Source organism: Rhododendron vialii, chromosome 2a (genome assembly GCF_030253575.1).
Source record: "Rhododendron vialii isolate Sample 1 chromosome 2a, ASM3025357v1".
Classification (NCBI taxonomy): Eukaryota; Viridiplantae; Streptophyta; class Magnoliopsida; order Ericales; family Ericaceae; genus Rhododendron; species Rhododendron vialii.
The window spans coordinates 35,132,763-35,160,739 of record NC_080558.1 but is presented as its reverse complement, the minus strand read 5'-3'; the positions used below and the strand labels follow the sequence as shown (position 1 = coordinate 35,160,739).

Genomic DNA, 27,977 nt, shown 5'->3' with positions numbered 1-27,977 from the left:
TTGATCAATTTCATCTTGTATTATTGTATCTCAAGGCCATTCACGGACTGTTCTCTGTAAAGAATACAATTTTCACAGGTAAACTTCCTCAAATTCTTGGTAAAAAAAAAATTCTCAATTTCCCAAAAAATAAAAATTCAGAAACCAAAACAAGCAAAGCAAAGAAAAGAAACTCAGAAAAACCAAAACCAAGAAAATAACACGTGTTAATAATGACTTACTATCATATCATACAACAAAGATATACAAAGAAAAAGTTACAAACACCCTTGCCAGAGAGAGAGAGAGATGCAGGTGCAATTGTGTATGGGGCATATGCGGCACAAGGTGCAGGCTGAGATCGACAATGACTAATCCCATCTTCCCCTGTTTGGAAATGGCCTCTTCTTTGTATGAATGACCCCCTGGTTGCCCGTCACAGCAAATCCAAAAGTGGTGGCTGCTCAGTGTGCCTCATCCCGTCCTGATTTCCTCTCCCTCTTCCTCTTCCTCGTCCTCTGCCGACAGCAGTTGGTGGGGGTGGAGCAAGTCTTGGTGCACTACCAGTCTGCTCATTCTTGGTAGATGATAATGATGGTGACGCAACGAATATGGATCTAAGATCACTAGTTGTTTTCTTATCATTGGTGTACGCACTAGCAGCTGAAATGCCCTGATTCGGCTGTTTCAATAACCCAATCGAATTCTGGTTGACGAGGAGCCCACTGTTGCTTAAACTAACAGTACTATAACTAACGCTCCTCCCCTGATGATTATTTTGTCTCAACGGCTCGATAGGGTTTTGTGTGTTGGCAATAGAACCAGACCAAAAACTGTGGTCGCTGGAAGTCCGTAAAGTTAAACTATCATTCATACTGCTGCTACTAGTACTCATCTGACTGGAACCATATTTGTCTGAGGAGGCTAATTTGCCATTGCTGAAATTTCCAGAGGCATTACGGTCCCCACTAGGAGGAGGCGGCCGAGGGGGCCAATCAGCAAAGGGATCAAAATCATCCACATTCGCAGAGGTGCTTTGACTTTTTTGCTCGTCAATAACACTGCCCAATTGAGAAGAGGAGGACCGAGGAGGCCACTCTAGGTCAACTGATGGACACGACAATGCAGTTTGCTGGATAGATGACACTGATGAAGATTGCAAGTTTGCAAAAGCAGCTACTTGATCATTATTATTAATATTGGCCATAATGATAGCAGGCTGACGAGCGGATGGCATATTATTATTACCACTCGTTAAGGAAGATTGTTTCCAGGTTGTGGCAGATCCCCCGTTGGTGGTGGGAACCCAATTATCATCATCATCCCATGAACGATTATTATTGCGTGAAGTAGATGTTACTACTGCTTCCGATTTATGCCCATCAACAGGTTTTACTACCTCTGGAAATCCAGAATCAGCCACAGTTACTCCCCGTTTTTCTTCTATCTTCCTATTGTGTGAAACAAACAGGGTGAGCCACCAACAAAGAGAACTAAGAAATTCTGGACAGGGAAATAGAGTGCACGTGTGTGTGTGTGAGAGAGAGAGAGAGAGAGACAACGTGCCGATAATACCTGAGAATATCCTTAACAAAGAGCATATACTTGGCAAACTGCTGGACATTCAGTTGTTGACATATGAGAAGTGGTGTGAGTAGCGGAAGGACATGCTCCGCGGTAAATTCTAATCCATACTGAACAAGACAAATTAAACCAAAAGCAACATATCATCCCAAAATACAACTGTTCAATGGGTTACTAGAGTCAATTTTGAAAAGCTGAGATCACTCTTTAATGGAAGCTATTACCTGCTTCAGAATAGAGTTTGCAACCCCAAGAGTGCACATAAGAGTCGGAGCAGAACGGTCAACAGCCGTGCACCGTTGGATTGTTTTCAAGATATCTAACACAGAGTGCTTATCGAGCAAGTGAACCATATCCGCTAAACATAACAGAGCATTTACTCTCACCTGGCAACAGAACCAAATCATAGTTCAGCCCAAAGGTTTTTACTCAAAATGGCATCCATCAAAACATTAGAAACAAAGCACCGAATCTCCATCCTTTAGGAGGCATCTTGCCACCTATGATACATCTCGGAATAGCACAAAATGTTAGGGATAGTTCAACACTTAGATTTTTTGCATCATTGTGTAAGTCATTCTTAACAGTAAACATATAAACACGAACACATGTATAGAAACGAGTACAAGGCAACTCAGAGAGCTTCTTGATGAAAGTTTCATTCCCTCTAAGGCCCTTTATAGTGCATGGATTTTATTTCAGAAGCAGCAGGACAGGAGCCTTTGGCTATCCATTGACTATTGGGCACTCAATAAGTTCACCATCGAAAGTATCTCCTCCCTCTCAGAGAGCTTCATTTGATCAATTAAGCAAGAAAGGGTATTTAACTAATTTTTGATTTGGGTTCTGGCTACTACCACGAAAGAGTTGCTCAGAAGGATGAGCCCAAGACCTCATGCATTACACAATATGGCTCCTGTGACGACCTTTTGCAGTATGATGCATGAAGTCTTTAAGGAGTATCTAGAAAAATTTGTGGTGGTCTATTCAACAACATCTTGATCTATTCATTGTGAAGCAGCATGTAGAGCATCCAAGAAGATCTTCCCTAAGCTGGGGGAGCACAAGCTTTAAGTGAAAAATGTTCATCTGCCCAAGACAGGATCAAATCCTTGAGGCATGTCATTAAGCGATGGCACATCAAGATGGATCAAGAGAAGCTATAAGGTATCCAATAGTGGCAGCCACCCACCAATTTGTCTAAGTTGCAATCTTTCCCCGGGTTGGCCATTTACTATCAATGATTCGAGGGAAGGATACTCAAGGATAGCTTCTCCACTGACATAGCTGTTGAGAAAGCGCAAAGCTTAAGGCATCTCCAACCCATCCTCTATTACTCCCTTTCTTTGTCTATTATTCTATTCTGGGGAAGATTCTTACTCCAATCCATCCTCTATCTCCTTCTCTATTTTGGAGGATAAAATTTGATAATCAAAACATAGAGGACGAGAAAAATAAACTGAGGATCCTCCAAATTCACTTTTTGTATAAAATGCAAAGAAATAGAGGAAAAGTGAGGAAGTATTTGAAATAGAGGGACATCTTGTGATTGTGATTGAAGTTTGTACGAATAGGAAAATTCTCAATATTCACTTCTTGATAAAAATCAAATGGAGAAATAGAGGATGTTAGGTTGTAGCCAAAAGGCTTTCACTTAGTTAAAAAGAGCTATAACTAAAGACCCTGTGCTTGTTTGCCCGGTATCAGTACGCCATTTGAGCACCAAATTGATGCACTTACTTTCCTTTGGGTGATGTCACACTGCAGGATGGGCACCCCATTGCATCTCAAAGCCGTAAATTTAACGATGCTGAGAGGAAGTGTGCGACTCTTGAGGAGTTGCTCACGATAGGACATTGTCTGAGGACATGGAAGCACTATATCTTGGGCTTGCATTTTGTAGTCCAAACTGACAATAAGGAGATAAGCCATTTGTTGAGGCTGCTCAAGCTTAATATATGAAAGGCGTGGTGGCATTGCAAGTAGACCGAATTTGATATTGCTCTGAATGTAAAACTGGCGACTAATCATGTTGATGCCCTGAGTAGCTTGTTGTGTGCTGATAAAGCATCCAACTCAAAAACAATTGACAATGAGTGGAGAGGCTGTGCAAGCATGTACTAGTTTTGGAGGCTATAATTAACCAATGTGGGACAAGCTCTAACATTCCCCCGCACGTGCAATTCCTGACCCGCACATGGAGAGGTAAACAATGGATCCATAAGATCGGATCACAACAAACAACAAAACAAGGTGCGCTTAAAGCACAAACAACGGGGCAATCAATCAAAGGAGTCTTGTCCAAAAACCTCCGAAAGCCTAGCTCTGATACCATGTATAGCATCCAACTCAAAATCAATTGGCAATGATTGGAGAGGCCGGTCTAGCTCATATACTAGTTTTGGAGGCTATAATTAATCAATGTGGGATAAGCTCTAACGTGTGCCATCAAGTTAGTTCTCTAATATCCATCTCCAACTACTGAAATAGTAAATCAAGGCCCATATCTACAAGGATGTGGTCGAGAATCTTACAAGCCTAGTCAAGAAAGCAAAGACATGCTATTCATGGGTAACAGGTTGCTAATGCCAAAGAACAATTGCATCTTCGTTCAACAGGCTGGTGATTCGAGGACACTTCTTTGTGAACTTCGAGACACACTTTGGGCAGGGTCACTATTGGCCCCAAATGCATGATGACGCAGAGGAATATGTGCGCACCTGTCTTGTTATCCAACCAGACAAGCTCGAGCACAAGAAGCAAGTTGGGTTGCTCAAGCCATTGCCACGCCTCAACAACCATGGGGGAGTGTTTTGCTTGACTTCATTGCCAACCTTCCTAAAGAGAGGGTAAGACCGCCACAATTCTGACTGTCATGGATAGATCCTTCAACTATGCAATGCTTGTGGCAGCTGCTAAATACATATCAGCAAACGAGGCGGCCCAACTTGTCTCAAGCATATTGTCAAGTACTGAGGAGTGTCCAAAAGCTAGGTTAGTGACCGTGATAGTAGACTTGTCAGAAGCTTATGGACTGAATCACTGAACACTTTAAGATGGCCAAACTGAACAATTCAACTGTATGATCAATGAGCATTTGTGCCACTTTGTACATGCCAATTACAATACTCGAGTGCAACCTATGAAGCACCGACACCTCTAAAGGTCGAAGTATCGCAGTGTCAGGACACGGGGACACGGGGACACCGCGGGACACCTCGGAGATACGTACGGGACACGCCACGTGGCGTGTCCCATATTTTAATATTAAATTTTGAGGGAGACACGGCTGGGGACACGGCGGGACACCGCTGGGGACACCGATGGGGACACGGCAGGGGTCAAACTGTAATTTTAAAAAAAAATTTGGGGGCCAAACTGTAATTTTTGAAAAATTTGGGGGTCAAACTGTAATTTTTTTTAAAAAAAATTTGGGGCCAAATTATATTTTTTTAAAAATTTCTGGGTGCTAAACTATAATTATTTATGTATTTATATATAAATAAATAAATAAATATACACGTGGCGTGTCCCCCGCCGTGTCCGTGTCCCCATTTTTTTAGAATTCCCGTGTCCCGGTGTCAGTTTCGGTGTCCGTGTCGGTATCGGTGTCCGTGTCGGTGCATCATAGAGTGCAACTTCTTGACATGCTTTTAAAATTCTGTACGGAGTCCGGACAACCACTGTAAACCCGACCGTGGAGGGAGTAAATAGAACTTCTTCAATGAAGTTACAAAAAAAACTCAAAACTTGATGAGATGACAATAAATAGAGTAAAGTTCAACTACTATAAACCAGATGAGCATGATATCTAATCTAAAAAATGTAGATCTCTTGGCTAAAAAAATTAACTCATTCCTTCTTTAAGGAAAATCGCCCAGGGCATTCCAATTTGTCAAGGGTTGCAAAGGAAACCATGACCTCATTCGTGCTAAATCTTGAGAAATCAGCATGCAGGATAAAGAAATGGGCTGATGAGAAGAGAACTTGGAGCTCAAGGCAGACGATCAAGCACTTATTAAACTCCTCCCTAAGGAGCGTAGGTTTATAAGGGAAACAGATCGAAGGTTGGTAAAAAACATCAAGGGCCAATGACCAGGTTAAAGAAAGAGGCTAAGGAGTATAAATCTTGTAATTTTTTGGAGGGTCAAATGTGTACTTTGAGTCTTCGAATGACTAATGTAAACATTCTTGGTTCAAAGCTACAACGGAATCAGGGATTAAGTCTTGCAATTATTTGATTTACGTTGAATTTGCAGAAATTCATTTGACTCCTAAGCATATATACCCTATGTTTCTTCTTGTTGGATTTGACATGTGTTGGAAAGCTGTATTAAAAAGAGGACAACATAAGTTTAGTCTTTTTACCACGGGCAAGGTATGTGAAATCTACCAACCCCAACTTGGAACCACAAAGGTACTTGTGCAGTCTTGTTCAAAACTAGTGCTGCATTCATTTGGTTAAGGAAAGAGCTTTTATTACCCAAATATAGTGCATTGTTGTTCATACAATTTTTGCTTGCCTTTACACTTGTTGGTTGCACTTTGTGGCTTGAATTCAACTTTGTGGCCCGCTTAATAACTAAATCTTCTTGTTGCCTAGCAAACACACTTGAGTGAGCTTGGAGGGCTAGCAAAGGTGTCTGATCTAGCGCCACACGCATTGTGCATGTGCCTTCCTAAATGGTCCATCAATCCAACAATGCTGAGAACACAATTTCTCATGAGCTTCAATTGTTTTGATGTCCTCTCACAAAGATATCCACAAATGTAACCGAAGTTGCAACGAAGTAAAGCCTCTAATAACATATGACTATCATATTATTCACTAATCCTACGTTATTGTCTCCAAATTAAAGGTGCATTCACACAAGGTAAGTGTTTTAGATTGACTCCGACGATTAAACTACTCTTGACTGAACAAAAGGAAAAAAAATGATAGGGAAAACAAACACACGTACCGCTGCAACTGTTGTTTTAAGAGCTAATCCATGAACACGGGGCAAGATTTCTTGTTTGACTAGCTGTAAAAAGTGGAAATAGATAAGAACAAGCAAGTTTAGAATTGTCAGATGAAGCAAAATATTTAAAAGCAATGTTTAGATTAATGTTTACATTCTTAGTTCAAATGTGTACTTTAAGGCAAGCATTGTAGACAGTTTGTAAATTTTGGCAGCATATGCTATAATCTCACCATAACCTCAGAATCAAGAGTCCCCAAAATACCAACAACTCAGACAAATCCAAAGTACGTGTGTCCAGGAAACCAGCTTTGCAGTGAACACTCCGAAACAGCATCCAAGGAGTGCAGCATTAATTACCAGCATTATTATCCTGAACACGTGAAAGGGCACGACATGGTTTCTATAGTACTATTACTCCCAATACTAGTAAGATTGAAAACTCTTAAGAATCTTTCCTACCCAGCTTTTGACTACACTTCATGCAATCCTTTTGCACAGTTTACATCATTGTTGCACTTTCCATTTTTGTTCATGAGAAGAACTCTCTGAAGAGTCATGGTTTTTGGTCCAAGAAAAAGGTTTCTCTCTTTGTATCACTGCCAATAAAAAAGGAGCTAAAGTTGATCTGCCAGACAAACTGTACCATATTATAAGTTGTGGAATGATGTCATCTCAACCAACTGCACCACTTTGTGTTGTAACCCAAAGAAGGCGCAACTGGATGATATGCGGTTATAGAGAAGGTTTTGATACCATGTTGTACTGAATTCTACAGCAACAGAACCTCCACTTTAAACACACCCAACACAAAGACTTCAGAAAAGTGGAAGAGCTACCAGAATAAGAGCAGAAAGAAAAGGCATGTTTGCCTGTAGAAGGAAATTCGGGGTTAAGCAGTCAATTTTAGACCTCAACACTTGTAGGGTTTTACATCTATTCCTCAAAACCTTGAAATTATGCAAGACTGTTAAGGTGAAAATACAGCAAATCTCACAACATTGACAATGGCCACAAACAAACTGGTTTGAAGGTGAAGTGCTTAATTAATTAACTTCCTGAAACTTGAAAAGCCTAACAAGGGGTGGCTTTTTGAAAAGCACGATAACTTAACAAAGCTGGTCCTGGTTTGATCCCTTTCCGAAATTTCACTAACAGTATCTTAGAGCATCCTCAATGTAAAAATTAAAATGAATAATCAAAATTTGGCACATCAGATTTTGATTATCCATTTAGAGGTTGTTAAATTTAGCAATGTCAAGTCCCACATTGTTTATTTTTTGCCCATAATCAAAATGAGTTGGCAAGAATTCAATCTAACGGTCAGTTTGTTTCTTCTCAATCTAATGGTCTACATTGAATGGCATTCTAGTAAAATAAGTGAAAGTAGAGAGCATTTGTTAAAATCCATAAAGTGATTAATATTGTTAAATGCACAACCACTTACCAAAGTGGATAGTGAGTTTCACCCACCAATAAAGCATTTGTTTTATGGAGAGTGAGTTTCTTTCCATGATGGTTATACTTGGTTGAGAAGATGTGGGGTCCAATAAATTTGGTTATTGGCAAAAGGTTGCTAGTTTTGATTATCCAAATGCCCAAATTTGTTTATTGGTTAAGAGGTTGCTAAGTTTGATTATTACAATGTGAGCACTTTTTTTAACACACATTGCTAACTTTAGCAACCTTTTGGTTTTGATTATTACATTGTGGATGCTCTTAGTAGATGAAAAATAAACTGGAATTCTTTCAGGTACGAAGCATGCAGGACAACTGACACTTAAGGGTTTCGAACTGTGTCTAATCTAATGTGTAGTTTGGCATTAAAAAAGCAAGCATCCCAGTAATTTGAGCATAGCATATTCACATGTACACTCTCTTACGATGCATGAAATACTATCAGTCACCCACACAATTTCACTCAAAAGTCAAAACTAAGAGAACTAAAAAAATGATTGTTTTATGGTGTCTGTGTCTTTGGACATGGGTATGGTAACATGCCTAGATAGGTGAACCATTTAAACTCATACCTCCTAGTCCACATAACATAGGCAATCAAAAAGGAAGCAATGAAACACAAACTGCAGTCTTGGTAGGAGAGTGAGAGAGTCGATTAAATCATGCCAAAATGTCTCAAAATGTGCCCTTTCTACTCATTATTTCTTTCTCTCGAATCTACCCCATTGCATACGTGCTCAAAAGTCAAAAGGAGAAGTATGCCAATCATTTGAACATGCATGTGAAACATCTGGAGTCTTGGCTTTATGTTAGATAGAACATACATCTTTTGGAGATGCATGTGACATATCAAGGCTTGCCACAAATTTGACAAAACATACAAGTTGGGGAAAACTTCAATTGAGAAAAATCGGGAGAGGAGAGAGACTACAAAAAAACTCCCATAAATATGCTACAGGCCCACAAGGCAGACCAAATGGCAGAAAGAGGACAGAAAAGGAAGATAATAGCAAAAAGGATCGCTACAACCCCACAAGGAGACACTCCAATGATTGTGCTAATATACGTGGAAACATGCTTTCTAACCCCCCTTTACTTTCTCCCAATTTTATGATCCATGTTATACCTTGTCCTTTCCTTACTGTAAAGTTATATCTACAAAAGATTTCCTTCAGGTCTATAAACATCGATATATATTCTTAACCTAAATTTAGTGAATTCTAAATCCTTCAAAAAAATTGCTAACTTTTTGTTTATCAAAAAAGTGTTGGTTAACTATTACGATGTGGATACATGGGCTCTTCAAATACACTCGTGACATACCTATTCATATAGTTTCAGCTACAGTAGCTGGGTCCCAGTATGTGCCAAGTGTTGGATCCATCTATTTTTCAAGTCAAGGAAGCAGGACATAGAACAATATTCACATTGCATAATATACAGACAATTCTAAGATAACGTAGCAATGGTGTCAGACACTCGATAGTCGATACTGTATAAGAAAAGCGGGGTTTCCTTCAACCACTCTTTTTTCCTCCTACATATTTCCGCCAGTAGTTCCTTCTCTCATAATATTTCTTCTTTTCTTTCTAACCTTATCACTAGGATATCAAAAGTCAAAAGGAAAAATGTGTCCCAATCACTTGGACATTCATATCAACATCTGGAATCTTGCCTCATGAACTTAGAATAAACACACACATCTTCTAGAGATTCATGTGACATATAAGGCATGTAAGAGGTTTGGAAAAATCTATAACTTGGGGCGAGTTTTAATTAAAGAAGCCCCCTCCTCCCCCATATTGTGCTACGGGCCCACAAAATTGAGGTAGAGAGAGGAAAGTCGTTTCAATCAATCTATTCTTGCGGTCAAGTAAAAAATAGGGTTGCTTTTAAGCAGTTGCTTGCTGGGGAAAAGGTTGAGGAGCCCAAGTTTCCGAATAAGAAGGGTGTCAGTCCAAAAACAGATGGAGATTGCCTTTCACTAGTGTCATTACTAAGCTGATGACCGACCAAAATGCATGAGGTGCACATCAGGTTGAAACTTTTCCAAGTCATAAGATGTTCTCCTTACTTGGATACAACAAAAAAAGACGTGGTTTCAGTGTCCTATGCATAGCTAACAAGTATCGAAGTATGACTGGTATCATGCAACTGCTCCCTAAATGGAGAACAATAAGCACAAGGGAAATAAGAATGACAAGTGACAATCACCTGAGCATCAAGTTGCTTTGCAAGCGAACTAGTTCTTTTCAAACCTTCCTCTTGCATGCGAGCATCATTATCATCATAAGCTCGAACAAGTAAGGGCAGGACATGCAAAACTAAGTGCTCCTGACTAGCCTGCATTACTTACACGATATACAATTTTGGTGACCAACTAGGAATCGCAATAGCAGACATGATAAAAGTAAACAATTACAAAACAAAAAAAATAACAAAACAAAAGAAAGTAGACAAAATAAGACGATGATAACAAACCAAACAAATGAAGCAGAAAAAAGAAGGAAGGCACGGAACTGATGTGCATGATCTTAAAGCATCCACCTAAAAAGCAACTGACAATGAGCGGAGAGGCCGCCCAGGTTAATATATAACATAGAGATCGCCATTAAAAGTGCACATATTGATAAAAATATCAATTATGAGAATCTTGTCCATAATCCTCCGAAATCCAAGCTCTGATGCCATGTAAAGCATTCAGCTTAAAACCAATTGACAATAAGTGGAGAGACCACCAAGGTTCATCTAATAGCTCCTTAAAAATGTCTATGAGCCCTAGCTTGAGCTTTATACCAGAGCTCACAGTTGAAGCAAGCCGAGTTTTAGCTTGCCCATGTTTGCAAATATAAGTGAGTTTGCATGTATAGAGTAATTAGACGACTTCATGCTAACTGCGAAATATCCAACAAAGTCAAGGAAGGAAACTAAGTAATTTACATTGTTCATGCAAACCATATTCTTTTCTTTATTCTATTTAAATTGGCTTAATATTTTCTATAACGATGTTTCTTAACACAACTTTTCGTTTTATATTTATTTCTTAATGTTTCTCATATGCTTTTAATGAGTAATTGTTTTTGTGACTAATACCAATAACCATAGAGTGGAACAGGATGTTAGATTTGGCAAGAAAATCACAAGCCACAATGACTTTGTTAAGTTTGTGGGAAATTCCAGCGCAAAATGGGAACAAAGGAAAAGTTTGGGAAAAAGATGGAAAGACAAGTTTTCCAACTCATTTAGGACACTTGAACTCAGATTGCAAAGTAACTCCTGTGTTAATCCAGTATAGCTCCATAATACAAAAGGAGTACTTGGGCAAGGTTTAGTCTTGTTCTTTTGAACCAGTTTTAGTCTTGTATTTTTGAACCTCAAGACTCTTTTAACAAACACAAATACGGATTCAAATTAACAAAAAGCAAATAACATATTTATTATACTCCGAAGTACCAAAAAAAACCTATTTATTGATGTTGACTGCATAGACACCACTATCAATGCTTCTTTGGGGGCTTTGGCCTGAGAATCCTCCACCTCTGTTCATTCAACAACCACCCAAACCCTCTCCCACAACACATAGTAAATAAAGAACTCCATAAACAAAGTAATAAACCCTTCCACGAATGCAAGAGCAACCTTCCATCCACCCACATTGTCGCACGTGCATGCATCAACTACACACACACATGCTGTTAATAAAAACTACACACATACTGACACTACCAAGAAAAACCAAAAACATGAACAAGCTTTAAAAACAAGAAGAAATAACTGAATAAGAATAAATGCCACAACAAGCCCTCAGTTGTTTCTAGTTGCAAATAAGTGAGTTTGTACCGCTGAAGTACATCAGTTATTTCTATTTTTTGTACTAGCATATTTCCAAAATTGGTTAGTAAACAAAAGAGATATTAACAGGGAATGAAGTTCTATCCAGATACCAATAGACGTAAAATGGAAAAGAAGCATGGATATTCTGAAAGGAATGTTGTGTGGATATGAGATACGTGTCTGATACTAATACACACCCAATATGCCCCTATACGTATCAAACGGTAAAGCTGAGGAAACCAACCCATGGTACCGACCATGGGAACCGACGGGCATGCGGGGCCCACTCCGGACCCTGCAAAGATGATCCGAGCCGTTCAATAATTTTAAAATAAAAAACCGAGTGGGCCAACATAAATCAGCTCAATCTGATATGTGTAGGTGCTCGATCCAATCTTCCATTTTTTCATTCCGATTTCGGATTCGTGAAAAAAATGAAAGATTGGATCGAGCACCTACACACATAGTTGTCAGAATCGTACGATTCACGATTCGTATCGTACGATTCAATACGATTCGGTGGGTAATCGATACGAATAGGCTGCCGAATCAGAAATAGCTGAGAATCGTAAGTGAATCGGTGATTTACGATTCGTGTCGTACGATTCGATACGATTCGGTGGGTAATCGATACGAATAGGCTGCCGAATCGAAAATAGCTGAGAATCGTAAGTGAGTCGTTCGATTCACTTAAAATTTCCGAAATTCATTTTTTACTCTTGTTTTGCTTCTTTTGTTGTTTGAAAAGGGTTCAAATATTTTTTTAAGGTCTAATATTGTTATATGTCATCTTTTGTCTATGTTATATGGATAGATAATAAGAAAAAGAGATTTATTACAAGAGTGAATCAAAAATGAGGAAGATAAATGGAATATAACAACCCTATAGAAGACCTTCTATGGGTTTGTTTTGTACTTTTAACTCTTTTGGACAAAAAGAACCATAAGTAGGCTTTACGAATCATCATCTTGGTAGTTGCAATAAAAGCAACTTACCTAATATTCCACGTTATTATCAAATCATCATTTAGAAGAAAGTATTTATTGATTTAGGCCTAAATCTTTCATTTGTAGTATATAATGTTGTTACCCTAATCAATAAGCATAGGTTTCTATACATTATAGAAGTCATGACCGAATCAGAGCGATTCACGATTCGATTCGATTCACGATTCGAAAAATGACCATTTCGATTCTCGATTCGATTCACGATTTGACAACTATGCCTACACATATACACATATCGGATTGAGATGATTTTTCGCAGGCCCACTCGGGTTTTTTTCTTTAAATTATTGAATGGATCGGATCATCTGTGTGGGGCCTGGGGCCTGAAGTGGGCCTCGCGTGGTCAGTGGTGGCCATGGTTGGTGTGTAAAAAGCAGAGTCCCGTATCAAATAAGGCAAACAACTTCCGGTGTATATTTAAAATGTTTCAGATTTCAGAGACGTGTTGGATAGGCGTGGGACACTTTCGGGACACGTCGAGATACTTTCGGGTTAAGACAAGGTTAAAACAACAGTTTCACAATTATTCATTGGGGTCAAAAATATTATCAGCGTATCCGTACCAATATTCAGTATTTTCCCATATCACCGTATCCGTATGTGTAACGTATCGTATCATATCCATATACCATATCTGTGCTTCATACCAAATATGAGAAGGGAAACAGGGCAGCTATATTAATTACCTTATTCATAATAAGATCTGCATGCTTCACAAGAAGCAACAATGTCTCGCCGGCAGCTGTTGTTAAGACAGAAACTAGAGCCGGCAGTGTTGATAGCTCAAAATCACTTTTGTCCTGCAATGCAGTAAAAACAGCATCACTCACCTACCGAGAAGCAGCATGCTATGAACCATAAATGTAAACCATGGGATGAATAATGCCCTCTTCTAACCAGAAAAGAGAGGTCATAGCATCATTTTTATAACATCAAAAAGAGAGTATGCGTAGACACCCATGTCTAATCTAGTTGTGTTATTTTATAATAATGTGGTCATGCATAATTATGACTATTAATTAAAAGGGCCATGCAAAATTTCGTATGCATGTGTAAATGCGTAGATGTGAGTTTGGTTCACCAAGCCTCATCAAATCATCAAAATAAAAATGAATCAGGGCAACGAGCAATGACATGAAATGCACGTCATGGTGGAACTGTCCATATCCAGTTCATCCTTCGCAACCATATCGGCCCGAGTTCGTACGCCGTGGACTGAGTATGTTGGGACCCACATGTGTAGTAGGGGTGGGTTGCTAGCCTTTAGTTTTGATTATTGATCTTTTTTTAGCATTAGAGGTTTTAGTGTAATGAGTTATCACATAATTGTTTTTATAAAAAATGAGTTATAACATGCTTGGAGGTTGGAGACTAGTTACTTGAAGGGGGCCGAGTGCGCGTCACTAGAAGACCCATAAGCATCGTTACACAAAACTCATGACTTAGAGCTTGCAGCGGTGACCTTTTCCATGAAAAAATTGAAGATATTGTTGATATGGTAAGAGGTTTGAGGTATTCTTAGATCACAAGAGCCTTAATTACCTTTTTGAACAAAAAAGACTTCAATTCGCAGCAGCAACAATGAATGGAGTGCACGGAGGACTATGACTTCGACTTGCACTACCACCCAGAGAAAGCAAATGTTGTGGTGGATGCCCTAACAAGGAACCTCTTAGTAGCTCGGCTAGTGTAGCTTTCCAAAAGTGGCAAATGCTTGAAATGATCAGTGAGTTTGATTTGCACCTTAAAAGAGAACTAGGAGCGAAACACCTTATTTCCATCTTTGCACAATCTACACTTCTCAACAGAGAGTAAGTGAAGCTCAACAAGAGGATGTCGAGGCGCAAAGTGTTTATTCGAGAGTCATGTCATGACGACGTGCTTTGTGAGGTTCATTATTCTCATCTTCCAGTACACCTTGGAGGCACAAAAAATGTATCATGATTTGCCATGCCAAATTTGGTAGAAGGGCATGAATCTCTTCCTATAAAATAAAATCCACGTGACAGACACAATGGACATGCTTAGTAGATTATACATTCAAGAGATTACACAAACTCACAGATTTCCTACTATATTGTTTCAAATCGTGATCCTCGTTTTATAGCTAGTTTTGTAGAGCCGTCAGTTAGCTCTTGGAACTGAATCATTAGCACCCCCTTTCATCCTCAACTAAGCAGGCAGTCAAAGGGTATGCAATCAAAGAGTACAATACTGATCATAAAAGTTACGCTACAAGCTTGTCATTAGATCTTCGAGGTTCTTGGAAGATCACTTTGTCGTGGGCCAAGTTTGTCAATTACTAGTTGAGCATCAGGCTCATAACATTTTGGGACTCGTAAGGTAGGCCGTGCAGTTCACCAGATTGTTGGAATGAAGTGGGGAGACAACCCTCCAAGGACAGGACATGGAACGGAGGACCACAAAGAAGATTGTCTAGAATTCGGTAGCGATTACTTACTACCCAAAGTCTGCGAAAGAGCTACACCAATCAAAGGAGAGGACACTTGATGTTTGAGACTGAGGACTATGTATTCTAGAAAGCTACGAGGTTTGGCCGGAGTAGCAAGCTATCAACATGATTCATTGGGCTATTTGAGATCCTTGAGAGAATTGGGGGACGTAGCATATCGCCTTACATTACCACCACAATTGTCGGGGGTTTTCCATGTATCCATAGTTCCATACTGTGGGAAGGACTTGATTGGACCAAGCTCGAGATCGATAAAGAGAGTTCTTACAAAGAGCGACCGCTAAAAAATATTAGACTCTAGAGAGTAAGTGTAGTAATCATGTGCTAACTCCAAGTCAATCTGTGACCAAGATCAAGTGAGCCAATTTAGCCTCGATTGCTTCACACATGTATCAAATATGTTTCGAATAATCACATCTTGAAAAAGTTACAAATAAGCACTTTTTATTTATATTATTCAACATATCCGCCATGGAGTATTGCCCTTAGCACCATATAGCCATCTACAGAGAATCCCCCCGCACCTATGTTATGTCGGGGCTGAAGCTAAGGTCCCACCGTGTGCTACAAGCTCTACAGAGTATGTTTCATCCCGACCAAAACAACCATAGAGACTTGACATGCATTGAGTTAGGCCTTACACATTGAACCAACTGCTTGGTGATACAAATGAGCATGTCAAATGCATAGTTGAGACAACAAATTAATAACAGTACCTGAGACTCTGCAATAGTCAAAACCATGGGAAGAATCATTGGCTGCATTACCATATTTCGGAGTTCCGCACAAAGTGGTGGAAGAACCTGCATAGAACGTACCAAACCTCAGTTCACTGAAATTTTTTATTTTCTATATTTTGCTAAATATCAGTCGAACATTACATGTACCTTAAACGAGATAAAGTTAGCTTCCACAAGGAAATGGTTGTGATTTATTTTGTTTTTTGTTTTTTTGTTTTGGTAGGGTTCATGAATCGATCAAATGCAGGATTTAGCAACTAGCTTATAGAATTCTCGGCATTCGGTTGCTTTTCAATTCCACAGACAACTTATATGAGATGTTTGCAAATGAGATTCATTGGGATGAATAGGTTGGCTGGGTTCAGAGACTGAAAGTGAGCCTACTTCAGGACTGTAGGACATGGCCAGTAACCAAGAACTCGAATTTTATACAATGCCCATTATAAAAAGATACACCTTGGCTAGAAGTAACCTTTCCAATGGCTATGCAAAATCAACATCACTTCTTCTCTAACAGGATATTCATTGGAAAGGAAAATAAACACAGGCTGCCTGAAGACTTCTAATTCAAATTTGGAGAATGGGATAAGTGTGAAACTAAACTTTGACTGCATTTAGAATATTCTAGATATAAACTAGACCACATAAGACTAACATGACCTGTATTACCACCCTTGGACATAACCTAAGTAGCATGGACACCGAAATGCAAGACAAGGTGGATGCTACATGGACACACCATACACCGACCTCAAAAATATTGCAGGATGGCATATGGAGAATATGTTTAAAAAGGTGTATCTTCTGTACTTTTAGGCCCACATCTGAGAATGTTTTATTCATACATAATGAAAAGTGAATCTAAAACTAGTTAGAATTAAAAAGATTTGTCTTCAACAACCTAAAATAACCTCATAGCCTAAAAGAATGAACGTTTTATTTCAGCATTGTAACCCCAATCAAGTTTTTCAAACGTCATGCATTCTTGTATGTCAAAGTGATGGAAATGTGCATTCTTAGGTGCCCTGAAGTGGCCAAAGGATTTCATATCCACAAAAACAATGAAATAAAACCGCATGCTTAAACAAGCATATGTCTGAAGTGGTGGTGTTAGACGAATTGTCTGACACAACTCCTCACCTTCTTAAGGTTTTGTGCTTCTTAGAGGATAACTATGTGACCATGTCTAGATAAACATTTTTCAAAAACATATATATATATATATATATATATATATATATATATATATATATATATATATGTCTGAAGTGGTGGTGTTAGACGAATTGTCTGACACAACTCCTCACCTTCTTAAGGTTTTGTGCTTCTTAGAGGATAACTATGTGACCATGTCTAGATAAACATTTTTCAAAAACATATATATATATATATATATATATATATATATATATATATATATATATATATATATATATATATATATATATATATATCTCCTTTGCACTACCACCTGATAAAAGTAAACTCAAAACTCCACAAGGTTCAAATGAAGACACCAGTTTAACCCTACCATATGATTCCACAACGCCAAAAGCATTCAACATGTAAGTTTTCAAATTTTCCAGTGTTGGTGGCATGCTCCTCATTCCATGATATATTCTTTGGAATACATAACTAATCTAGACAGCAATACTGCATGATACTATAACAAATAAACAGCCATCCAAAATGAGAAATCTTATTCAACAATGTAGGTTGATTAATCAAAATGATTTAAGCATCAAGAAGTACTCAAGTTTCCAACTTTCCCTTCGCCAAATAATACTTTAAATCAATACCTAATGTCAAGCTAAATTACTTGTTATGCATTTACAACAAATGAAGTATGAAAATCATATACAAGTATAGTCTGAGCATTGAGCAGACTCACAACATATGCCAACAATACTAGAAACTTATCACGAAAAAGACAAGAAATAACTCAAACCTTATACCGCAACACACGGGAGTCAAAATCTTTCCACATGTCTGATAACGCCTTCAGGAACTCAGACTTTTGCATGTTATCTCTCTCCTGCAAGATTTTAAGCTTAGTCACTCAAAAGTGCAATGTATCAACCAGCACTTTAAAAATAAGCTTTTACAATTTAACTCGGGAAGCATATGTTGGGCCAAGCTAAAGTTTAACGCGTACAAGCATGTGGTCTAGGAAGCGAAGAGCACGCAACCTAGTGTCATTCCGGAAAAAGGGAGAACCTACAAAAAAAAACACATAACATGAAAAACGATAAGATTGCGACATAATCTTGATGATCTTCGAAATCAAACCGTTACAAAGGGATCTTTTCTTATCAGCTTGATTACCTTTTTTCTTTGAACTTTTCTGTTTTCATTTCTTAATTTGGAAAAGCTAACCAGAACCATTTATGGTACCATTTTCATGCTGCTACTGGTTGACTTCATTTGGAAACGAGTTAAAGTACACAAATCCATGAAACCAATAAATGTTAAAAGCCCACGAGTATAGAACTCAAATAAACAAATGAGAGGTGGAGACTAATTTTCCTCCTGGGAAGAGAGAGAGCAGTGTTGTTTCATAGACCTTTATCTAAATTGCCCTCTGCCCCTTTTTTGCCCAGTTCTTTCATGACTCTACTCCAACTTCTCATTCCTCTTTCTCACTGAACCTCTATCATGACAAAGGTTCAAGCGCTGCTCCTTCCTGGAGCTCTGACAAGCTTGAGTCTGCTTCAATTCTCTACCCACGACACTGACCGATGCCAAAAGCAGTCAACAAGTGGTCCACAATATCCTTACCAACTATATGAATCAGAAGGTGGATTACAAGGTACGAGCAACTTCCATGCGCTGATGCTACGTAGCACCAACACAGACACGTCACCGACAATCCGAAAAGTAAATTCCAAGAAAGTGGGCATGACACGTAGGGGGGCACATTTTACAAAATAATTATGCATACAATCATATGAATAGAAAACTGAAAATAAGGCTCGTATTGTACAAATTAACACCATACGTACCCTAAACCATATTTTAGGATATATATTGTCATTCACAAAAGTATTTCATCAAAAAGCATTTCATCATTCATGTATCTTTATAATCTATAAACCATCATTAGTCACACAAACACCAAGAAAAACAACATTTCTCAAACTTTTAGTAAAAGCCTACTATTTCGTTTAACATACCAACTTGTTTTGTGAGTGTCCAGACTCCAGAGAGTGTTTTGAGCATTTTTCAGAATGTTCCCTGAGAGTCAAAGCAAAAAACTTCAAGAAAAAATAGGACACTTTGGATAGAAGTGCCGGACGCAAGTGCAGAGAGTGTTGGCGTCCAATACTAGAGAGAGTGTTGGCGTCCAATACTAGTATGCGCCAAGGTGCTAGGCGGGGGTCCAACGCCTACATTAATTTTGGCCTGGTCGCGCTGCCTAGGGAGCTAGTCGGCCTCTAAGCGCCCCTCTTTTGCCGGATTAGCACCTACCAACTTTTAGAACACTGGGTACATGACCTCTAACAAAGTGTACATGCTACATAGCACTCATGTAAGACAAATATTCACAGTAGTTACTTTTTGTGGCTCATACAAAACATTTGCGGAGCTATTCCACAAACTGTCACATACTGGAATCCAATTGGGAGTGTGTGGAGTGGAAAACAAGATTATGGGTAATTGGTGAAAACCGGTCACTTATTCACCATGCAATTTTGTTTTCTTTGATTGTAATGAGTACGTATAGTAGGACAGGCTTCCAGCATTGACATGAGCAACTCATACTCGAAATAGTTCTAGTTAAAACTTGGAAAATATTTTGATATTCACATCCTTCATACAAGTCGAGTAGGAACCATGCAGATCTATCGACTGACTCACCCTCCAAAGAGTCTGAGTCCAGGACATCTGAAACAGATGTCTTGTTTTGGGACTAGCTAGTTGGCAATCTACACAGCTCTAGTTGGTCCCCGACCTCCCATCTCAGATGAGAGAACTAAGCCTCTCGGCACAGAGAAGACCGTCCCAATGCATGATAGGATATATTTATGTGCCAGCTGAAAAGAGCCATATCGGTGGATGCTTTAGCATTTTTTATATGCTCATCTAAAAGGACAACATTTTGGTAAATTGTTCTCTACTGTTCTAAAGTGTGCCCCGAGTTACATCTCTCTGCACAGGCATCCCGATATCAATCAATAAACTATACAAGAAGGGGAGACCCTATGTTAACTCCTTCCTAACTTCCATATTATGAGACCTACGATTGTGTAAAATTGCTGCAATTTGAAGGGCCACTTAAGGCTATACAACGTTGCATACTTTATTCCATTTATTTTCCAATCGAACTTTAACCTTTCCCTTTTCCGAATTTTCCTACTGCATGAAAATAGAGAGACTACATATCCACAGATTTCGTTCATCATCTAATATCACTAGGATATGTGGGAACATATGTTTATGTTCAGACCTGCACTACTTTTTCAATAATCATTTCCTCTACTATAATTCAGATCATTCATTGTTTAGTTTAATAAGTATCCTGGAAAGAAAAAAACATGACTAATTCTATTTTTTCATGTTACCTCAAATGATTACTTTTAGATGAAGAACCAATCATGACAACCTATGCAAAGCTTGAAGTGACGTAATTTGACAATAATTGTTTTCCTAATTAAGATAAATGACATATCATAATCTCAAAGCAGAATCACCAAAAGAAACTGGTGACACTAGAAATGGGCATAATCAGATTCGGAAGTAATAATGAAAAGAATATCAATTTATCATGTGTTGGTCCTTGTGTATACTTTATGATGATGGCGGTCATCGATGATATTAGGCAAGAAGACAATGTTAATAACAATCAGAGAGAAACAATGGAAGCAATTGACAGTGATAACTGACATTATCGAAGCTATAGAGAAATAAAAATTACCGTAAGAGGAGACGATGAACTAATTGTTGAGAATAGTAACAAACAAATCAAATCAATAGCCCGGTTGGAACAGGGTAGTCAACTAGTTCCCATAAGAGTTTGGAACAAATTTCTACTACATACCTGTGAAATCCAAGGCTGTTGGCCTAAGAGCCTCATTCGCAGACACCATTTTTTGTAAGTCGGGGACCAACTCTGGCGGGATGGACGAAAAAGCCTCACTGGATAAGTAAGTCAAAGTATTCATGTACTGCGGGCAAGCAACACAAGTGATGCAGACTATTAACCAACTTAAGTATAGAGATAAAAGAATGAACAATGGAAGAAAGGAATAACCTACATAAACAGTTCAGATAGATCCAGAGGAAATGAGCAAACTTTCTTGACTAGTGCCATTGCATTCCACAAACTTTGACATAAAATTATAAACAAAATGGTTATAAGATTAATTTTCCCATCTTAAGAAGGCCAGCAATTTTAAAAGATCAAAAACGCAGAAAAACCGGGGATGTCTCCAACAGCTACTAATAGCTAATTTTGCATAAAAAAAAGTTGACAAGGTGAAGATAATAACGATAAAAAATTGTCAAAAAGGGTCTTCTGCATAAAGGGGCAGAAATAATAGATTACACCAGTATCTTATAAGAACAACTAAAAAGGCTTATCCAACAGAAAAGGAAAGAAAGGCCTTAGATTCCCACCAAATCCAAGGAATCTGCAAAATCTACGTGATTGTCAAGATTGAAGTAACTTTCCTATGAGACCCCAAAAAGAAAAGAAAGAAAAAGTCATACTGAACATTCCAGGTCGAACTTTTGACACAGCCCAACAAACTTTATAGATAATGTGCTACATCACACATTACAACACCTGTGGAATTGGGACTTCTGTATGCTATGGTGGTTTACAGCCGTTATTCTCTAGTGATGGTCCCAATGCGAGTATGTGAATAATGAATAGAATAAAATTGAACAGCTTATGGTAAAACCATACCATCTTCACATTGTTGTTGCAGTCAAACAAAGGCTTGTGAGCAATCAAATGGTAGGCAAGGCACCCGAAACTGAAAATATCAGAAGAACATCCAACCGATGATGTCTTACTCCGAACCAGTTCGGGAGCAATGTAATTGAGAGACGGTTGAACGGGCAGTAGAGAATCCTCAACATCATACTCCTGTTCAATCAAAATACACTCAATTCACCTATGAAACAAGACTCAATGAGCTAGAGCAAACAGCGAACTGCCCATGATACTGATAACTATCCATCACCATAGAAATAAAAAACCCAAAGAACCAGTTGGGGAGTACAAATGACAACGCTATAATCGTTGAAAATAACAACTACAATTTGGAACGTGGAAAAGAAAGAAACAAAGGTCAAAGTTCAGCGTGCGGCATGTAACCAGACTAGACGCATAAGTACATTCTATACAACCAAACCGAAGCACTAAATAAATATCAAATGATCCAAGCAAACAAATCTCACAGATGTCAGAAATTAACTAATCACATTTCCCAGTCCTAACTCACAGAATAATGGAAGGCCTGCGTGCTAGCGAAATCACCAGACTGATCTGTTGAAATAGCAAAACCAAATCCACCAAGCTTCCAAGCACCACTTAATGTAATGAGGACATTCTGCAAAGTAAATGAGCAACTACTTTGTCATTTCATTTACATCCTCATTCTGCAAAGTAAATGATCAACTACTTTGTCATTTCATTTACACGTCGAGTTGATGAAATAACGAGAAGAACCAAAAAGATAGGTTCTCAACTAGCCCAAAACAACACGCGTTCTAGTTTACCACTTAAATACTAAAATCATATAGTGTTGATCACAAAACCAGTACTAAAGGTATAATAACAATTAACCTCAGGAGCTATTGCTCGATGAATAAGACGTGCATTGTTATGGAGGAAGTTCAAGGATTCTGCAATCTGAAGCAAGCCATGCTTCACTTCCACCAATCCCATTTCCTGCATCAAAGGAACTCTTCATGAAAAACTACAAATGGAAGTAAAGGTACGTCATAATAAATATTAAAGCCTAGCAATGGTTAACAAACACAATTGTACAGCTCTTCAAGAAATTGGCATTAGATGTATTATCGATGGTAACTTCATAAAAATCTGGAAAATGGCATCTTGCATGACACTTGTTTCTGATCTTTATCGAGAGTTATTTGCACGCTATGATACTGTTGGCTAGCTTTAGACATTGTGGGGCCCATCTTCTAGCTCCTAACAGCTTAAGATTTTAGGATAAGTAGTGATCGACACATTGCTGGGCGCCTGGACCCAAGACTCGTTTTCAACTCGACAACGGTGCAGTAGGCAACCTAGATATTCTCTATGGACTATTGTTGATTTTGCCCAAAGAGCATAATGCCTTCGGCACATCCCTAGCATTTGTTCTGTAGATCAAAGTTGATTTAGCTATTGCATAAATCACTCTTTCTTGTCTCCACATTCGTTTATATAAAAAGAAAAGAAGACAAGAAACAAAAAGAATTTAAAAATACACACAAGTAAACGTATCTAAGAAAATGAACATTGCTCTGTTATTTGACTCAAAGCTGGAGACTAGTAGACTAGGGTATGCAGAAAAGATAAAGGTATTAAACCAAAAAAAGAGGAAGAAGAGATTACAAGTATTCCAACAACATTATTCACATGTCAACTATTCTATAACAATCATTCATTCTAAAATGTTTTCATACAAAAGAGAGGAAGATGATGCAATTGATTTATGCACATAGAAATAAGCCATCATAGCTGGACCGCGTTAACCTTAAGTGTCCTTTCTCTATATTGAACCTTCTATCATTGCCTTCTATATGTACAGCAAGAATAGAATACAAATGGGAACATGTGATAAAATATACCATGCCGCACTGAACTTTGTAGAAGTCAACCCAAAAGCCTTCACTTTTCACACGAGATAACTCCTATGAAAAAGGGTATAAGTTCAGAAGGTGATTTCTTCAAAGGGAAATACCTACATCCCACTTAAACACCCTTGTCACCGGACATTACCCCACACTCCATTGTGTCTATAGCTTTATTTTGGAAGCTTCTCAAGATCTCCTACTAACATAAAATTCTTCCACTTAGAACAAATCTATGGCTCAATGAAGACGATACATCTTCAAAAGGGCAGTAACCTAGTAACATGTCGGACGAGCTCAAAATAAGTTTCAATTTACCATAATGACTATTGCGCGTAGAGCTTGGACTCCTTTGTTCATAAGATCTTTTAGCACAGCGGGAACTCGACTTGGTTGTGAAGCTTTTGCTTCTCTCTCTAGTAATTCTTTACAGGCAAGGACAAATAATCATAAGGGTGGGATGGGGCCGAGAAGGAAATATTTTCATTAGCCCATTTGCTTCTGGAGGGGATACTACTTACACATGGAAAGTGTCATGGTGTTCGAAGGCTCTTAATATGATTATCGAAGGAAAAGGGGCAAGTTCTTGATGGATTGGTGTTGTAATGCTTGTACATGCAAAAACAAGGGGGAATCACCAATCATCTTTTCATACACTTCCTGAAAACTTCACAGCTTTGGATTCGCTCACCGTTCCCAGGGCTACTTGGGTCATGTCGGGTTTCGTGCAGACCCTTCTTGACTCTTCGTCAGCTCTGGCTCTTTTGGTATAGCATGTAGCTTATTTGAATCCTCATCCGAAGACATCTCCCAAGTGATGTATGTGTTACACTTTTGAAAAGAAAGGAAATCCAATAAAACCAGCTTCAACATATGAGCAATTTAGACCAAACCTTTGAAAAGGAAAAATTTAGCACACCAGCCATGATATTTGAGAAATTTAATCAAAACAAGCCACTAGTCTCAGACTAGGGCCCATTTCAGAGCTGAATCCAGTATGGCAGGGATTACATCTGAATGGATTGACCTCAAGCGGGGAAATTCTACTTTAGACAAAATGGCATACATAGTCATTAAGACTTAGGAAATGCACTTAAAAAAAGGTACCAGAATGGTATGCATAAATTTTGTGCAATTGAAATCGAAATACCATGAAGAAAGGGAAAATAGAGGTTTTGGGTAAAAGTTCAACTATACGGCTATGCCTATGATGAGTTCCCTTGACACAATAAGCCAGGCTGCTCAACCTATTGTAACAAGATCTGCATTACCTTTCCATACTGTCTAACATCTCAAGAGTCATACAGAGACTGCTTCCAAGAGACCATTGTCAATTAATACCTATGTCAGATGCCAAGCATTCTCACATTGCTATGCACGTGCTCTAAAAGTTCAGCTCTGTCCTAGACTTCACGGACAGATTCACAACCCAAGAAACAATTAGAACTAAAACAAATTACCAATTTCAATTTCTTTGGAGCAAGATCTGCTGCCCTATGGGGGGGGAGGAGGGGGAACACAGATTCCTATAGACTTGCAAACGTCCACATTTACAAGCATATATGAATCCATAGTCCACAGTCAAATCCTATTTTTCACAAATCTCAAGACTCTACCCTATACTAAGCCCTAAGTAGCATCGACATAGACACAGATGTGCAGACAAGCGACATCACAGGACACTGACATTGGACACATAAATTTCCAAAAAATGGACAAGCGAAAAATGGGTTTATGCATCTATTATTTTACTTTAAAAATGAATAAAACCAAAATAAGGTTCAAACTTCAAACTATATGAAAGGTGGTTAATGTTTTAAATGATGAATTTATAATTATGTGGAGTAATAAGTAAGCTGCTTTTATTGCAACTTGCAAAAGATGAGGATTCGTAAATCCCAAGTAGGGTCCTTTTTTGGAAAAAGTTAAAACTACAAAATAAACCCCTTCGAAGGTACTTAGGGTGGTTCTATGCCATAGTATCCCATTATTACCCATAATACTTAACGAGAGAGAAATTATTTTTGAGACTAAATAATGAGAAACAAAGACAAAAGATGGAGGATAACAATACTGTAGACCGTAAAGCATAATTAATAATTTAAACTCTTCTCCAACAGCAAAAAGGTAAAAAAAAATAGTAAAATTTGAATTTAGCAAATCGAAAGTGAATTGAATGATCCACCAGTTCACCTACAAATCACGCCTATTTCTGATTCACGCAACCTATACGTATTGATGACCCACTGAATTTGAATCTATGCTACAATACGAATCGTGAATCGTATGATTCTAACAACTATGATTCAAAGAGTGTTGGTGTCCAATACCAGGTCGTCACCCCCAACAAGCTATCTCTTGTTAATAGGTACTCTCCAAAGATTTGTTCAGCACTTATAACACCCTGCACATCATTGAGAGGCTATATCAACCTAAAAATTGACGTTAATTAGCCAATACCGTGGAAGTCAGAGATATAGCCATTAACTAATCACTCCGCTTGGTTCACCATTTTGAGAGTAACTTTTACTCTCGGCACAATTTTCAATAAATTTCTCTCTCTATCTCTTTCCACTCATTACCACTCAACTCTCAAAAATAACTTTCTAAAACCTCAACCAAACAAAGTGAATGTCTTATGTAGTTTTTAATTACAAATGGTCAACTCACAACCCTTTATTGTCAATGACATCTCCAAGAAAATTAAATCACACTGAGTCTCTGTAAGAGACTAAAGGATGCTTTAATGGCTTTCCAAAAACCAGTTTCAAATTTCGCCTCAATCGGTCAATAATATAAGAATTTGATAAATCAGCCAAGCTGGCCTTACTCATGGGATGTCCTTACACCTTTAAGCTCTAGACAATAATGCAATCAGAGGAGTAATTGGCACTAGGGTATCGAACTTCTTTTAGAGCAGCATCTTCTTTTTTCTTTTTCGATAAGTTTTAGAGCAGCATCTTCTAGATTTCATCATACCACCGAAACTTATACGGGCAGGTTACCACACTGACATCACCAAAATCTAAGCGGCCATGCAAATCCAGATTCAAAAATGTGAAGTTGAATGGTGGTTTTACAAAAGTCACCAAAGATTCCTTCAATCAGAATTCATATAAATCAGATGAGCATTCACCCAAAAAAAAAATTAAATTAAATTGAACAAAGCATGGAAAGTCAATTGGGTAATTAAGGAAATGGATGAAAGCCCAATATCAGAATGGCATCCCATGATTCCCATATAAAGTAACATACAAGTACAACCGCACAAAAATCAAACAAATTTCGTCAATGTAAATTGAATGAAACCATTATATCACTAGTCTACCTACCATCCCCTTGAGCTCCTTGGGCACCTTTGCAACATTATCCAAGTTCCCGAGCGCATTCGCGACTGAAGCGAACAAGGGCTCAGTGACCATGGCCATGGCATTCTTGGTCTCATCCAAACCCTGGACCACATGAACCACCCCGGGGTGCCTCAACCTCACCAGCCTCGCCGCATCGGCCCTAACAACGTCGAAAAAGGAGTCCTCCGCCGCCTTGGACAGCCCGGCCCGCGATCGGGCCTCGGAGAGGGCCTTCTTGTCGAGGACCCAGACGCAGACGGTGGGGTACTGCTGGGAAGAGGATCCGCCGGCGCGGGCCTTGGCAGAGTACAGCCGCCATGCGAGGCCCGGGCCGGCGGACCCGATCTGGTCGAGGAGGTCGTAGTCGTGGAGGGGTTTGGGTCCGGTGACTTCCTGTACGGTCGTGGAAACGGTTTTTTCAATCACGGCGGCTGTCTTGGCTAGGGCTTGGGTTAGGGTTTTCATGTTCAGAGACATGGTGTGTGTGTGAGGGGGATCGACGATCGATCCAGATAGTATTAAGTGTTCTAAATGTGGACTTGTTTGGGGTGGTAGTGGCGGAGGAGGAAATTGATGAATTACTTAGATCCCCTTCTCTTCAATTCAAGTCTCTGTCTCCTTTGTGCCGTGGAGGAGGAAACTGATGAATTTTAGATCCCTCGACCATCAATTCTCTCTCTCTCCTGTCGTTTCTGTATGTGTTGCCCTCTATCTCTCTCCTGTCGTTTCAGTATGTGTTGCCCTCTATCTCTCTCTTTCCTCTGTCTGGGCAATGTGATTT

The 27,977-nt window shown here is 38.8% G+C and overlaps 1 protein-coding gene across 1 annotated transcript; it reads right to left on the bottom strand.

The window, feature by feature from the left end:
- On the bottom strand, positions 1–27,977 carry LOC131312344 (SCY1-like protein 2 A). The gene is made up of 14 exons (XM_058340047.1): positions 27,179–27,977; positions 22,831–22,935; positions 22,487–22,594; positions 21,946–22,128; positions 21,076–21,202; positions 18,193–18,254; positions 17,986–18,072; positions 16,014–16,100; positions 13,511–13,624; positions 10,197–10,325; positions 6,525–6,587; positions 1,788–1,949; positions 1,555–1,673; positions 1–1,430 (listed from the first exon to the last, which is right to left on the bottom strand). Exons 1-14 carry the CDS (start codon positions 27,671–27,673, stop codon positions 416–418), a joined length of 2,856 nt encoding a protein of 951 aa, XP_058196030.1. The 5' UTR covers positions 27,674–27,977; the 3' UTR covers positions 1–415.